This window comes from Cyclopterus lumpus, chromosome 21 (genome assembly GCF_009769545.1).
Source record: "Cyclopterus lumpus isolate fCycLum1 chromosome 21, fCycLum1.pri, whole genome shotgun sequence".
Taxonomy (NCBI): domain Eukaryota; kingdom Metazoa; phylum Chordata; class Actinopteri; order Perciformes; family Cyclopteridae; genus Cyclopterus; species Cyclopterus lumpus.
In genome coordinates, this window is record NC_046986.1 from 11,229,308 (window position 1) to 11,244,545 (window position 15,238).

Consider the following 15,238-nt stretch of genomic DNA (forward strand, 5'->3'; position numbering starts at 1 on the left):
TGTCCCAACTATGGAGAAAAGTAATGACAACAAATCAAAATCAATCAATTTCACTGTCTATAAAATGAGTTTCTGCATCAAATCAGAGTGGAAAAGTTTGTGCATCCATACATGTAACTGCTAAGTTCAATGTAAACAGTAAAACAGTTGATTGACATTGAACAATTTGAGATATATTCTTAGAATAAATGAATAATTGTTTTAATGTCAACTCACAGTCCAACCGTGTCAGTGTCCTATTTAAAGCGCAGCCCAAAATGCAGACTTGAAGAAGGTAGCCGGAACAGCAGAGTGCACAGCGAGCTCCACTTAGCTCATTGATGGGACAGCAGCAGCAGTGTCAGTCATCCTGGAGAGCAGAGAGTGAGAGACCCTGAGACTCTCACTCCTCCTTTATAAATAGGCACAACAGACCAGATCCCACTGAGCCCTCGGGGCAGAGCATGAATGAGTTATGTTTGCAACAGTGAAGCAACAATGTGTGCAATGTGTGCAAATACAATCAACTGCAGATGTATTAGTCTACGAGGGGTAACTCATTCTTTAATGCTGCACAGTTATAGTTATGATATTGTGTCTTTGTCTTGTTGTTGAAAAGTTACAGAACCTTTTTAACTTTTTAACCACCTTACTTTAAATCTAAACAACATATTTAAATAGATAGATAAATAGTATAATCTCACAGTATTTGCTGTGAGAGTATATCACTTTTATTGTGATGATCTTTGAGGCTGAGTTTTGTGAGGGGACCCTTGGATAATATTGGTGTAAAGCAGTTTGTTTTATTTATTTATTTTTACCTTTATTTAACCACACGTACGTCAATTGAGAACCAATTCTCATTTACAATGACGACCTGACCAAGAATGCAGCAACAGCTTGTGAATATCTTGTAAATAACCTTCGTAATAGTGTTTGATGTCAATTCAAACCAGATTGCCTTTTTAGTTTAGTTTAGATTGATTATTATTATTATCTGCCCAAGATCTTCCTTGTTGCCAGTGTTTTGGTACATTTTGTAAAAATAAAGATGTATGTGTAATGTATATGTATTTTTAAGTAGAGAGGTCAAATTGAAGTATGGTTTACATGTTGTTCTACCATGTCATTTGCAAGTGCCTTCATCATTTCACGTGTTGTAAAATAAATATTATTCTTGTGTGTAGTCATCCAAATGTTCTAAAATCTCAATTATTTTATCTGTTAAAGTCGGTAAACCTAAAACAAATGTTGGGATATAAACTACAATAAGGTTACACCAGGATAAAATAGCACTTTGACAACAATGCAACAATATAATGCGGTTAAAAGCGTTTTTAGGAGGTGAAAAAGTGGCATTGATGCCAGCATACATTCCAAAGGTATGGACGGGTTTAAAGTTTAAAGGCCTTAATGGCAAAGGCCTGGTCACCTTTGGACTCTGCCCTGGACTTTAAATGATCAAAACAGCCCTGCCTGAGGAAAAAGGGTTAAAGGGGACATTTTTTAAATGAATTATAAAATCACCAAGCAATAACAACCAGAGCAGAACTATGTGTGAATTAAATCATGTTGTTTTAATTAAGAAACAGTTGATCCCAGTATCAACATAAACCTTAACTAACTTAATGCACTATTAATCTTTTTGGGCTATTGTGATTTCTTTTCTTGAATTATACTTTTGTGAAAAGGGAGTTGCAACCTGCAGGCGAGGGACATGAAATATATCTCAGCCGCAGGTGGTACTTCACCTTGCAGACCTAAAGGATGACCATCTGACCATTCGCTATCGAGGGGACCTTTTATTGGTCTGCTTTCGATGGCTGAGGATTCGTGGCTGCATGCTGTGCTTGAGGTGAAGAGGCTTTGTATTGAAAAGCTCCAGGCAAGACGCAATTAGAGGAGACTCTCTGACACAAAGGAATGTTTTACTGAATGATGGTTTAGCAAAGTCCACCCTGTCACTTTGCTTTATGATGAATGACATCCATTCATAGCGTTCCTATACGCAGCAGCAACATTTGTCAATTGTGAAAACTGTTGTGAAGTTAGGTTGTCTTTCATGTGCGTCAAGTTGTTATGCTTTAAAAACAACAAACTTTTCTGGATATAATTTGTTTGAATATTCTAGCTCTGTACTATTTTTCATCATTGAACATTGATGAATTATGTTCATAAAACGTTGGACAGTATAGCATATGAGAAGTTGTGTGACAATATTGCTAGAGAGAGGGGTTAGAAAATAGAATATACAGGTATAGAATCCACAGTTTTTTATTTCCACAGTAGTATTGTGAGTGTTTTTTTCTTACCACATAATAATGATAATGTAAATCTTCCTGAAATAAATGAACTCTTTTTCTGAATCATAATGCAGCACAAGGGCAGCAGCAACAATCAAAGCAGAAGTTACAGGGATCCTACTCGGTGGGTTTGTGCTGCCCTCTTTCTGTAAATGAGGGTATAAGAACAAGATGGACCGCATACTCAGACAGCCCGTTTGATTGGGGCGGTCCAAGACCTCACAGCTGTGTGTGTACCATTCATAGATATATTCCCCTTCAGCCACCTTAACCGTGCTAAGTGCTCTGGGACAGTGCTACAGCGAGGCTCTGCAGGCTCTTAAACCTGGGATTTTTAACACATTTCCCCTTGTGGATTAATAAAGTATACAGTATATCTAGATATATATAGATATCTATCTATCTATCATCTCTCTAAAAACAACCAGTTGTTTGCTATTTAAACAGTGTCTCTCCTCACGTGTTTCTTCAGTTGAAAACACAATCAGGACGATCGCCATGAATGGCACAGAGGGTCTGGGTCCGCAGTCAGAAGGTTCTGGACACCACAGCCCTCCATCAGGATCCCTGTGGGCCCTGAGACTTTAGTTAGAGAACCCATTGATGAAAGGGGTCCGATTAGGACACAATTTAGCTTTCCTTACTCAGGAGGCTTCAGCACAGTGTGTAACATGTAGTTTATCAGTTTTGATGGATTCATGTAGATCTCTTGCTCAGTGTAAACTCATGCTGAACTCTCCGGGTGATTTGTGTATTCATGTTCAAATGAATGAGCCCCAGTTGCCTGTGCTTGAGTTTCTTTTATCGGTTTGACTGTTCTGCCCTATTGGGTCGTATCCCCTCTGCTGTGAGGTACCAGCCCACCTCGGCCACTGACATTGGGGACAGTGCAGGAAAGAACTACCGTGGTGGGAAGGGCTTCATGCTCTCAGTACAGGTGAGACGGACGCACGTTGCTAATCGCCCGGCAGCACGCTCTTCTTTTTCCTGATAATTCATGCTCAAACAACCCATCTTGTTACAGGCTCTCTATGTACTGATGACTTGACTGATTCGGCTCCTGCCACAACTTTTGCTCACTTGGATGCAACAACTGTGCCGTCCGGTGCTAGCTTGCTGAGCTTGGTATCCAATTGTTTAATATCTGCAATCCAAAAGCTAAACTAAAATCTTTCTCTTTTTTTATGACTGGTCACATGAAAGCTGTCTTCAAGAGCATTCTTGGAGGGAAAGTGATATGCAAAGGTTGGAACATTTCTGAATGGGATAAACTAAATGGATATTTGAAGGTAATGGTTATTCTTTTCACTCTTCAAAGTGAATATGATGCCCTGCCAGAGAAAGCTTTTTATTTGAGGAATTATGTTGTTGTTGTAGTTCCATTTCTTTGGAAAGGTCAAGACAAGGATACTTTCTCTAATCTCTGCTTGATCCTCCACTAAAATCCTTTAGTTTGATAATTGTTCATCCATGACCTTCTGTAACACATTACCCAGCTCTTAGGTTTGCAGAATGCTGACACTGGCACTAATAGTTAATGTGACCGTCTGAGCGGATTTCACAGTGCTGGTTTCTCTGCCATTTCTGCTGCTCCAGACATATTTGTCACTAAATAACATTGTAATATATCTTTTGAGTGACTGTCTTTCCTTATATTCGTCGTTGGCACTCTGAATGAGCAAACACTGGAGGTGAAAATTGTTTTTTTTATGTGAGAAAAAAACACTTACATAATACTACATTTTAGCCCATCATGTGGCGGAGCTTCTTATTTAACTCCCTTTCTTGTAGAAGAAGGTTGCTGCTGTGATCTTTGAAGGCTTCAAAATCCTGTAAAAACAATGGCAGATATGTTAAGCATGTTCTCTGCCCTACATGGGCCACTGGCAATCACACATGTCAATGTTGCAGATTTCAGCAAACCTCTTTCAGCTTTCCATATTTTGAAGTGGATTCATCCAGAGCAGACTGGATCCACTTCACTTTAACATCTGCAATAACAGCTTCTGCTTCCTGTTCAAACCTGAGACAAGGTCAGGGACATAAAGTCAGGGACAAATACTTTTTATCCTTCAGGATAAAAATGAGTGTGTTGTTGAGACACAATGTACCTGTCCTCTGCTTTGGCCCGGGCTTTTTTCTCTTCTATCCATTTTTTCTTCAGTTGCTGAATTTCCTCTTGTTTCTCCTGTATTTGAAAACAATTAGTGTGTACGTGAAGCTGTTGGCTCATCTGTGCAGGGCTTTGATTTCAGTGAGGAGAATTAATACTCTTTTCAATCACCTGTATTACTTTCCCTCTTTCCATAGACAGATACAGTAATGTGTCTCTTTCTTTGTTGAGGCTTGTTATGCTTTCTCTCAAGTGGATTTTCTCCAAAGCATGCTCTTCTTCAGTCTTTTGGAGCTTCATCTTAAGCTCTGAGTATGGAGAGAAGGCCACAAGTTTACAAGCGCTTGTACTTTGCAGAATTTCAGAGAAGGATACAACAACAACGACTACCCACCATTGCCCATCTCTACAGCATCTCTTTGTTGTTGCTGAGCATCATGCAGTTGATCAAGTAGCGATGCTTCTTTGGCTTGATGCTGATTGGTTTGTTCTAGGAGTTCTGACTGGCATCCAGATAATTTCTCTCTTAAAAAATATGTAATGTACATCAAATGTATTACATTTAGAATAAAACAGCTCAAACTCACATTTCAAAAAGTTGAGGGGAAATGTTGACCGTTTTTGGATAAATCACTTATCAAATCAAAGATGATCAAAATTGCTGTTGATTAATTTTCTGTGGATGGACCAATAGATTGACCTTCAGCAGTGACATCCTTAGTTTTTCTTCTTACCGATATTCATTTTCCTTGTTTGTGTATTTCTCTGTCAGCTGTTTGATGTCTTGCTTCAGTTTTTGAACAAGAACTTCTTTATCATGTAATTTTTGGGAGAAAAGTGTTTCATTTTCCAAACGCAGCTGTTTGTTTACCAGCTTTAACTGGACATTCTGCTGTTTGTACTCATCCATGAATGCAATAATTGCTTGATTGTTGGCAGCTAAATCCATAAATCTCCTCTCTATTAGCTCTGATTTATTTTTTTCCCCCTCCAGATCTTTCTGGCAATCTGTCGCTCGGCCCTCCTGGTCTACATTGAGCATCTGCAGGGCTTGACATCTCAGAAGCACCTCATCTGCTCTCTGTTTCAACATGCAAATTAGACCTGACTGCTCATCTATCCTGGACCGCAGCATCGCTGTCTCTGTTGCATCCTCCGTAGAAAGGCTGCAAAGCTGGGAACAAAGGGACAAAGCACTGTGTTTAAACATTTAAGTTAACATGATGCATCACAGAGAATTGGGATCAAGATATGAACTGAAGTACCTGACATTTATTGTTACTTATGCACGCTAATACATCTACAATAAGGTAATTTCTCTAATATATTGGCTTGGTCAACAACTTGGTTATATTGAGAGGAGCCTCACGTTAGTCTGTCCAGACTTTTACCAACAGATGTAGCGCTAGCTAACGTTAACTAGCTTAGTTACAGTTGTCAAAGATAACGTTGCATACCTCCGTCGTGCTGCCCTCCAACATGGTGACGTTTTCTGCTTTCCTCTGTGGAGTTGCCATAAAGTTACATAGAAACTCATAAACTACCTCCCGGTTTTACGTTGACAAACAAGTATTTTTCTGCTCAAGAACCGGTTCCACATTTCTCCAAGTTTCAGTTGCTCGGTCGCCAATGGCAACATCTTTGAGCTGTGATTCAGTAACCGCGGCGGTGTGGAGCGCTTCTTAGTGCGCATGCTCGGCCGGCCGCACGATGGAGATGTTGGGCTGCGAAGACGTGCGGACCACCTGGAGAAGTCACGGTGGAATAAGTGAACTAACGTTAGTTTTATCGTAGTACTTTTTTCTTCTTTTTCTTCTAACGTTGCTTAATTTTCTACCCGTTTTCTTTTTGTCATCTTTTGTTTAGAATTGGGCGGTGACGTTGATTCAAGTTCTTAACTGTTTTATTCACTCGTGAAATCTAGAGGGACATATTTCTACGGGGCCTATAATGTGCCCAACGTAACCGTTATTGATAAGTTTATGGCAATTTAAGCCATGTTCACCTACTATGCGTTGGTGTAGGCTACAACATTACACTGACCTGTATATTTATTGTCATTGTGTCAAGCTTGGTGTTGGGAAGTGTGTAAAACTCCAAGCTAGTGGGACTCGGAACGACAGACATTGGGATTAGCTACGTGACTCGTCTGGGCCTTTAGGACACCCAAATTCAAAGCGTTTCGTTGTTTACTGTTTTTACTACTCCCATCACTATTTCACTCTCAAGCACCCCACACGCAGCCTTCTAATTCGTTGCCGAGCGAGCACACAGTGTTAAGAGCCCGCTGAGAGTGAAAAATCACTGGCACTCGGGGCAAGTCGGACCTGCATTGTATTATGCAGATTCCAGGGCCAGAGGGATTTATCCGGAGGGCCGAGGCTGCTGGGGGAGCGGCTGTCCTGGCCTTTGTGCACGCCCCTTTTCATCAACTAGCGGGCCAAGAAAGACAGACAGAAGAAAGCAACAGCATCCCAGCCCCAGTCCCTACAGCTCCTCCATCTGCAGAGCAGAGCTGGACGGACCAGCCAGAATGTGGAGAGCACTGCTACTTCAACTCTTTCTCGTCTTCATATGCTGTGTTAGATGGTGCCACTCTGAAGGTATGTAGTGTGATTGCCTTTCCTTCAACCCCCTTTTTTTTTCTCCCCCCAACATGCTGTCAGCTGAATGATTTATTGAGGACCTGCAGAGTGCACTTGTTGCTCATCAAAACCAGTTGCTGTGCAGGGGATTGTAATTGTTGCTGAATTCAAATGCTTCTGTTTTTATTATCTTTAAAAACAAGTTGTTTTTAGCAAATAACAATGCAGTAACCATCCACTTAGTTAGAGTCTAAGTTTGATGGCACTCAAACAGGATGATTCAACCAAACCCATGGGAATAACCTTGATGAGGATTCAAAAAGCCACACTTATAGTGGAACTACACAATCACCTCCAGTCATTGTGATGTGGCCACTAGGTAATGTTATTCTGGCTCGAGAGCTAAACAATTTACCACATAGTATTACTTTAAAGGTTGAGCACAAAGCCTCCCTCAGACAGATTGGAAGTTCTCTTGAGGAACTTTTGCCTGAGCTGTACTGTTGCTAGGTAACAGAAAAGAGCATGTGACTTACAGGCAATCTGCGAGGACTCAAAGCTACTGGTACAAATCTCATTCAGTGGAGCAGATTTTACGCTGAAAACCACTGATTCAAACTTGATTCCAGCTTGGGGAAGAACTTTGTTTTTTCATGTTAGACGGAGACAGACAAAATGCTCACATACGGCTCTTTATACATGACAGCCTTGTGCTTGTCTCCTGTGTTTGTAGGCCTGCTAGATCCTACTTCTCAAATTGTAATCTGCTTTCTTTTTGCTCAACCCTTAGTATGTAAGCTCCTTAGTGTGAATCAAGCAACTAATTACACTGCAGCTGTTGCAGAATGTAACTAGTTGAGTAAAAACTGTAGCAAGAGTACAAATGGTTGTAGCTTTCTGTCTTTCTTTCTCTTTACTTAAAATATGCTGGACTTATTTCCTCACTGGCTAAAAGACTCACAAAAACAGAGAAGGCAGACGTTCTATGCCAAAAGACAACATAACAGTGTTGACAGTGAGACTGTAGCATTTAAAAAATTCACTTGGCATTTCCTTTGAAATACAGCAGTCACAGTCGGCCTACTTGTAGCTAACATTGCTGATGACTGATCAGGTGCACACAATGATGACTGGACTGAAACGACAGACTCTCAGTAGACTTTGTCAGCATGTTCACGGTGATCATTATCTTGGATTTGTCGTGATTAACAGACAGTGATGTAGACTGTTTGAATACAATTCAAAAAGTAATTTATCTTTGACCTAAAGGTATCAAGTGATTCATGGAGGCTATCTGCTGGTCTCGTCATAAAATGACGAGGGGACAGGCTACTTTCTCTAATCTCTGCTTGATCCTCCACTAAAATCCTTTAGTTTGATAATTGTTCTTACATGACCTTCTGTAACACATTACCCAGCTCTTAGGTTTGCAGAATGCTGACACTGGCACTAATAGTTAATGTGACAGTCTGAGTGGATTTCACAGTCCTGGTTTCTCTGCCATTTTTGCTGCTCCAGACATATTTGTCACTAAATGAAGTTGTTTTTCTCCATTAATCATTTGCTGGACTCATCTTAATAACATATGGACTGCACACTAAGCACTTTAATAGTGTTATAAATTAAGTTTGTATTTCTATAATTATAATTATAATTATAACAGACATGTTAGTTCTACTAGTATTTTGGTCAGGTGTTGGGGCTGGACTGTCCTGTTTGATCACACCTATCATTAGTTTGAGTCTGTAATGACTGTTGTTTTACAAACCTTTCAAGACACACAAACTTAGCCTGCACATGCAAGTTAAACCTCACGCATGCCGGCTCCTTTCCCGTAAAAGAGCCTTAATCCTGGTGCAACAGTTACACTGCGTTAGAAACAAGAACACAGTTGGCACAAATCAAGAGCAAATCCTTTCTTGTCCTGCAGCTTCCTCAATATAGGTTACAGACGCATCGATGATGGAGTTTAGCCTCCAGTAAACAGTTAGTGCGCTGTGACTCGCTGTACATAGACACAATAAGTTGTCCAAGTGGATGTCTCATTGCATCGTGACAACTTAATTTATGATTCTTTTCACTCATGCTCTTGTTAAGGCACGTACCAAAAAATCATGCTGAGTATTCCTCAATTCTAACCAGACCAAGGCTTTATTCCACACTCTATTTATTCCTCCCTTTCACTCCCACTGCCAAAGCCCCTCCGTTTTCACTGTTTTGTGTGTAGCAGTAAGAGCCGAAGTCACTTGTTTGGCAATTGACTGCATTCTGCTGCATTGATTTCCATATGAAATAGGCAGCAGCACTTCCCTCTGACAGCATGGATGGGTCCAGCGTTTCATGCTGCCAGCAGCCGTTTTCTCCCCTTTTCTCCACACGCATTCAGTGAGTGTGAAGCGCTGCGCCAAAACAAGATGGCATGAAAGCTTTCAGGCGCCCCACGTGACAAGAAAGCGATGTTTCAGTGGTTGTGAACAGGTGTTTTCTTAATGGGTGGCCATGAGAGGGGAGCTTATGTTCCACTTTTGTTTTACCTTATCGCAGGAAGTAAGCCTTACTGTACTCTCCTTTCTGCTGAGTGGTTTTTAGGGTGACACTTCCAGTTATGAGTTTTCTTCCCTGCTGACAACTCTTTTGTGCTATTGTAATTTCACAGTGGGCCTATGAAGGGCTTCATTCTAATGAAAATTCCTCTACTACTCTTCTTTGTTGGGCAATAGTAGGGCGTCCTTATCTTCCTGCATGGATAGTGCAGCGCTCTCTCCTGCTGTGGGTTTAAGTTGCTAATTAGGAAAGACAAGTCTCGAAAGAAAGAAAAGGAAAACATTAAATCACATGAAAACACACAAGAAACTAATAATAAAAAAAGAAAGCCCTGATCTTTAGTCTTCGATAAAACCTTGTTAATAGCAGATTTAAACTGGTTACCCTGGCTTTTAGCTTCTTCTGATTTGATACTGTGAAATTGTGACTTTGTCAGAATGAAGACATAGAAATTTGAGGATTAGGAAAAGTTACAAAGAAGACGTTCTTTTCAGAATGTAAGAAGAACCCTTGCAAAAAATAGTGCTGTTGAAAGGTTCAGCCTCAGTGTATCTGTCACCTTTCCCAGAAGTAATACTGTCAGGAAACACTGGCTGCATTTGAAAGCCTCCAGCAGATTGGTTTCTCCTTGGGATATGTGGTTTTAAGTTATCAACCTAGGTCTGAAGGCATGGCAGCAATGACCATCTTGACTGTTTTCCACAGTAGATATGTCATTCATTTGTTTAGCTAATTAATTAATACATTTAATTTTATTGTTACATATTTGTTCAGTTTGATAACACAATTTCATTTTTGTTTTTAAAATGTTGTGGTCCTGTAGTAATAGTGTTGTCTGGACAGTCCAGACTTTAATGTATTTATTCTAGAAGGAAATATTGTATTTTATAGAGCAGCATCTCTGAGCAGTTTGTATACTGTATGCAATCCGTCTGCCATGCTATAGATGATGCTGAAACCTCGGGGATCACTGCCTTGCAACAAAGGCTCCCTTTGAGCAGTTTGGGAGCAATTGTATCATTAGTAAACTGAGCAGGAAAAAAAAAGTTTTGCATTCTGGATAACTGCTGAAGGAGTTAAATATGCAGCTTGTTTTTCTGGGTTGGTTGTAAAGCAGTTTGCTGTTTTGCTGGCTAAATGATCTGAGACAAGAATTCTTGATGGGTATGTGTCTCTTAGTGCACAAGTAAAAAAAAGCTCTGACCCCACTACTGTTGTGGAAGTGATCCACCTTTAAAAGAGAACATTACATAAAGGAGATGATAAACCTCCTTAGACAATACGCTGCAGGTTTGTAGGCAATTCATTTTCGGTAGTTTACCTTTAAGACATTATATTTTGTGCCCAGGTATATAGCCATACATTTTTTTGTCACTCCATTTGTTTATAATTCCTTGTAACTATAGTAACTTCAAGCTGTCCTAGTGGAATAGTAGCGCTCTAGCTCTGGTTTACTGCAGGATTTAATTTGAGATAACTAACACCAATATTGTGTGTAGCTGGAGGCAGCTATTTGAATAAGAAGGAAGAATGTTTCCAAAATGCTGGAGGCAGGACAGAGATAGACCACCAACCCCAAGCGAGCACCACCAATCACCACCTCACAGCTCTTCCCACGAAGAATTTGGGTGGAAATGGTTGCGGTACCACCCAGTACCACTATTTATCCCAATTACATTTCAGACTGGACAGGAACAGCATGCACCATAAATCAGGCTGTCAGAGAGACAATCAGAATTGCACGGGTCTGATGGAGTGCTCTGCCACTGAACTATGCTGCCTGAATCAATCTCTTCTGGAAAACGTCAGGGAAGGTAGAGTGGTGGTACCTTATCTCTACAGATGCCACTCAGTGGGAACATCAAACGGAGGCTCTGGATGGTTGCGGTGAAGATTGTGTAACTGTCAGGGGGATGGCTGGCACGCTTGTCTCCAAGGCTTGTCAATGTTGTTCACAACATGCTTCATAAGGGAAAGGCATCCCTAACCCCTTACACCATGTTTAAAGTTTAAGAATTTATCAATTATCTTTTGTCATTCAGAACCCAGGATGTGCAGAATGACACTGTTTGGACGTCATTTAATATGAATAATAACAGTGATAGTAATAATAATAATCAACATTAAAATGGCAAAAAAAGCTTGAAATCTAGCACTGAATCATGTGGTATTTTAATTCTGTTTAGGATGTGAGTTGGGGCAGTTCCGCTGTGCGACAGGTCGATGTATACCAGGCGACTGGCACTGTGACGGCACATCAGACTGTGTGGATGACTCTGATGAACACAACTGCCGTGAGTTTCTCATTATTTTGCACTGTAGGCCGAGATATTGTGATATTTAGTATAATGCTTCTTGGATATGTCATTCCAACCTGAATTACAGGAATACTTACTCAGATCATTCACTTAAATTTAATTAAGTAAATTATATTTAATTCAATATATAATAGGGCATCCATCATATTTTACAATTGTAGTTTATATTTTGGATACAATTTGAATCTGCGTGGTAACTATTAACTTTAGTGCTTTAAAATTGTTTCAAATATAAAATAACCTTTGATGTTTTCTGCATACATTTAGTGGAGCAAAACTAGCATACAGTAGCACGAAAACACTTAAGTAATGCAGGAGTAACTCAAAAATGTACTTGTGTACTGTACTTAAACAAATGCACTGAGTAGCTTACTGTAAATAATGACATAAACTGTGTGTATTCCCACAGCTCAGGTAACATGTGATGACAGCCATTTTGCATGTTTGAGTGACGGCGAATGCATCCCTGTTATGTGGGTTTGTGATGATGAGGAGGACTGTGAGGATGGCTCAGATGAGAGGCACCACTGCAGTAAGTACATTTTACAATATTAACAATTCTCCACGGGTGCTTATAAATGTTTTGCGGAAAATATCCAAGTTATTATTACAATTTAGTGTATATATATCTGCCAAAGGGTCTGTAAAATGTAAGGAGTTAGATGTCGGTAAAGTTCCATTTATCAACAGTACAAGAAGATACAAATGTAAATGCATAAAAGAATTATGTGAATAAAACCTTTATATGTCACTTTTCAATCCGCCCCCAGTTGGAAGGACGTGCACCAGTGCGCAGTTCAGCTGTAGTAACGGGGCATGCATCCCAGGAGAATACCGATGTGACCGTCTGGCAGACTGCTCAGATGGCTCTGATGAGCGAGACTGCCGTAAGTCTTCTCCGGGGACGTTTCCCGTTTCCCTTTTTTAGTATTTCAGGCTCCTGTGGCATTTTAATCAATTTGTTAAGATTAAGAGGCTCACTGACTGACAGAATGGGCCACAATATGCTTCTTGTTGTCAGAGGTTGATTGCAGATTCCTTGGTGGATTAGTCAAGCTGAAGTTCAGCTGCTATGCTATTATTGTGCCGACATGGTAAACTCACAGCACTGCTCACTGTGGTAATCTCACAATGGCATCAAGAAAGCTGTGGCGACTGCTGTTGTTATGGTGTGGCGTTACATTTTCGTCTTTTATCCTTCCCATTCATCAAGCTTTTCAAGTTTTAACAGCTGAAACGAGCACAGTTGTCAGGTTGATTTGAGCGCTTAGTGTTGTCCTGATGATGATTTCATCTTTCAGATTACCCCGAGTGTGCACAGCTGAGGTGTGCTAATGGGGCCTGCTACAACCGGACCCAGACATGTGACCAGATACTTGATTGCCGTGATGGCTCTGATGAGGCAAATTGCAGTAAGAAGTCATTTTTTTGTGATAAACTGTTCACATGGAAGCCATTGTTGAGCCTCCCAAAAAGTTCATCCTAAAAAGCAATAGTATCCATAACCTGACCTCATCACCAAAAAGATATTTTTGTCTTTTTCTGTTGTGTTTTCTTTAGCACAGCGCTGCAACACAGGCCTGTTCCCGTGTCATAACGGGGTGTGTGTTCCTCAACGCTACGTCTGTGACCATGACGATGACTGTGGAGACCGAAGTGATGAGCTAAACTGCAGTATGTAGCCGCTGTCTTTCTACCATGTCTTGTTTTTTAATCAAACCCCCCAGTGTATCTTCACCCAGATAAATGTCTCTGATCTTGTCTCTGCATTCCTATTCTCCACTTCACCGGCAGCATATCCTACATGTAGAGGGAACTACTTCACCTGCCCTAGTGGCCGCTGTATACACCAAGTCTGGGTTTGTGATGGAGAGGATGACTGTGAGGACAATGCAGATGAGAAAGGCTGTGGTAGGTATTTAAACAGTTGTCATAAATATAAATACTGTTAATTGTTGCTGTAAGGACGAGAAATATTAATGTTTAAAGAACACAAGAATGTGAAACGACTCAAGCTCGTTGTGTGAACCTGATTCATCTCCAGTCTCCATGGTTAGTTCGGGCTTGCAAAATGTCTGTGCTCCTTTAAGTGTGTTATTCAAATGCCTCTTTGTGGCACAAGATCACGCAGCCCCCCAAAGGGCTTTAGAATTCCTCCACACGGCTGGGAAGAGTGTGTGTTTTTAGAGGATGGACTGCAGAAGCCCTCTGAGCCCCCATGTGACCCCCTCAAAGCTCTACTCCCCTGTGTCGATTTAAAGTGACAGTAATTTCCCTGACAATAAAGTCCTAGTCACAATTTTCTTAAGATCAGCAGCACATTCCTATGGAGTTAAGCCTGACTATCAATACATACTTTGCCCACTAAAACTATCTGCTGTTGTGTTTTCCCTTTTCAATGTGTATGCCTGCGCAGATAAAGATAAACTGTTTTTTCTGCAGATAATGTACCGCGGGAGTGTTACCCAGGAGAATGGCCCTGTCCATCCTCTGGCCTGTGTATCCCCATTGATCAGCTGTGTGATGGAACGGCTCACTGTTCCGAAGGAGAGGATGAAACTAACAGCACTGCTGGGCGCAACTGCAGTTAGTACCAACACAACCTGTTTCAAGTCCACATTAAGACATCTTATATCACAGAAACTTTTTTATTGAAGTATATTCATTCACTAAAGTGGTTTCTGTGTCCAGGTATCTGGAGATGTGCTTCTCTAAGCTGTGAGCATCGCTGTCATGCTTCCCCTGATGGAGGGACCTGCTCTTGTCCTTCAGGATACATTGTCAGCAGCAACAACAGTCGCTCATGTATAGGTATTTATCCTTCAATGCCTTTACATTACGTTCGCACAATGATTTAGATTCTTATAATAAGTTGGGATGTTCAATGCTTTTCCATGTAATAGAAAGTCAAATCTACTTTCGCTCAGTCAATGAGATAATGATAATAATAACAAAAATAATTATAGACGTGCACATAGCATCTGCTGTTTTTATTTGGACTCAGAAGTACAGCCCACACTTTGGACTCATAGCTGAATTTAAAAGAAATGACAGGAAGGATAAGCAAGTTTTGTTGATTCACACTTCATTACAGCTCTATGTTGTTGTGTTAATTGTATAATTTGACTCAAACAAAACATATCAGGTTTTAATTGTCATCTGTGATTTGTATTTCATCCTGAAGACTTTGACGACTGTTCGATGTGGGGCGTATGTGACCAGCTGTGTGAGGACCGCATCGGCTCCCATCGCTGCAGCTGTCGAGAGGGCTACATCCTGGAGCAGCACAGATACTGCAGAGCTGACGTCTCTAGTGAGTGTCATTTCCTTCTCTGTTTGAACAGACTTTCTTACATGCTGTATGCTCAGATTTTTAATGTGTGAACAAACCATCTA

The 15,238-nt window shown here is 40.6% G+C and overlaps 2 protein-coding genes across 2 annotated transcripts in view; one reads left to right on the forward strand and one right to left on the reverse strand.

Annotated features, from left to right (window-relative positions):
- Nucleotides 1–4,025: 4,025 nt before the first annotated feature.
- On the reverse strand, nucleotides 4,026–5,912 carry zgc:172182 (coiled-coil domain-containing protein 89). Its single transcript, XM_034562320.1, has 7 exons — nucleotides 5,853–5,912; nucleotides 5,130–5,569; nucleotides 4,790–4,920; nucleotides 4,567–4,703; nucleotides 4,394–4,470; nucleotides 4,206–4,305; nucleotides 4,026–4,112 (listed from the first exon to the last, which is right to left on the reverse strand). The coding sequence occupies exons 1-7, from the start codon at nucleotides 5,910–5,912 to the stop codon at nucleotides 4,026–4,028; spliced, it is 1,032 nt and encodes a 343-aa protein (XP_034418211.1).
- Nucleotides 5,913–6,913: 1,001 nt separating this feature from the next.
- The window catches only part of lrp2a (low density lipoprotein receptor-related protein 2a), a 43,521-nt gene continuing 35,196 nt past the window's right edge, over nucleotides 6,914–15,238 (forward strand). Inside the window, exons 1-10 of the mRNA XM_034561446.1 lie at nucleotides 6,914–6,998; nucleotides 11,711–11,818; nucleotides 12,252–12,374; nucleotides 12,613–12,729; nucleotides 13,144–13,254; nucleotides 13,403–13,516; nucleotides 13,637–13,753; nucleotides 14,285–14,428; nucleotides 14,534–14,653; nucleotides 15,027–15,155. Of these exons, the coding sequence (XP_034417337.1) occupies nucleotides 6,929–6,998; nucleotides 11,711–11,818; nucleotides 12,252–12,374; nucleotides 12,613–12,729; nucleotides 13,144–13,254; nucleotides 13,403–13,516; nucleotides 13,637–13,753; nucleotides 14,285–14,428; nucleotides 14,534–14,653; nucleotides 15,027–15,155 (1,153 nt within the window). The 5' untranslated portion in view covers nucleotides 6,914–6,928. The remainder of the gene's footprint in view (nucleotides 6,999–11,710; nucleotides 11,819–12,251; nucleotides 12,375–12,612; nucleotides 12,730–13,143; nucleotides 13,255–13,402; nucleotides 13,517–13,636; nucleotides 13,754–14,284; nucleotides 14,429–14,533; nucleotides 14,654–15,026; nucleotides 15,156–15,238) is intronic.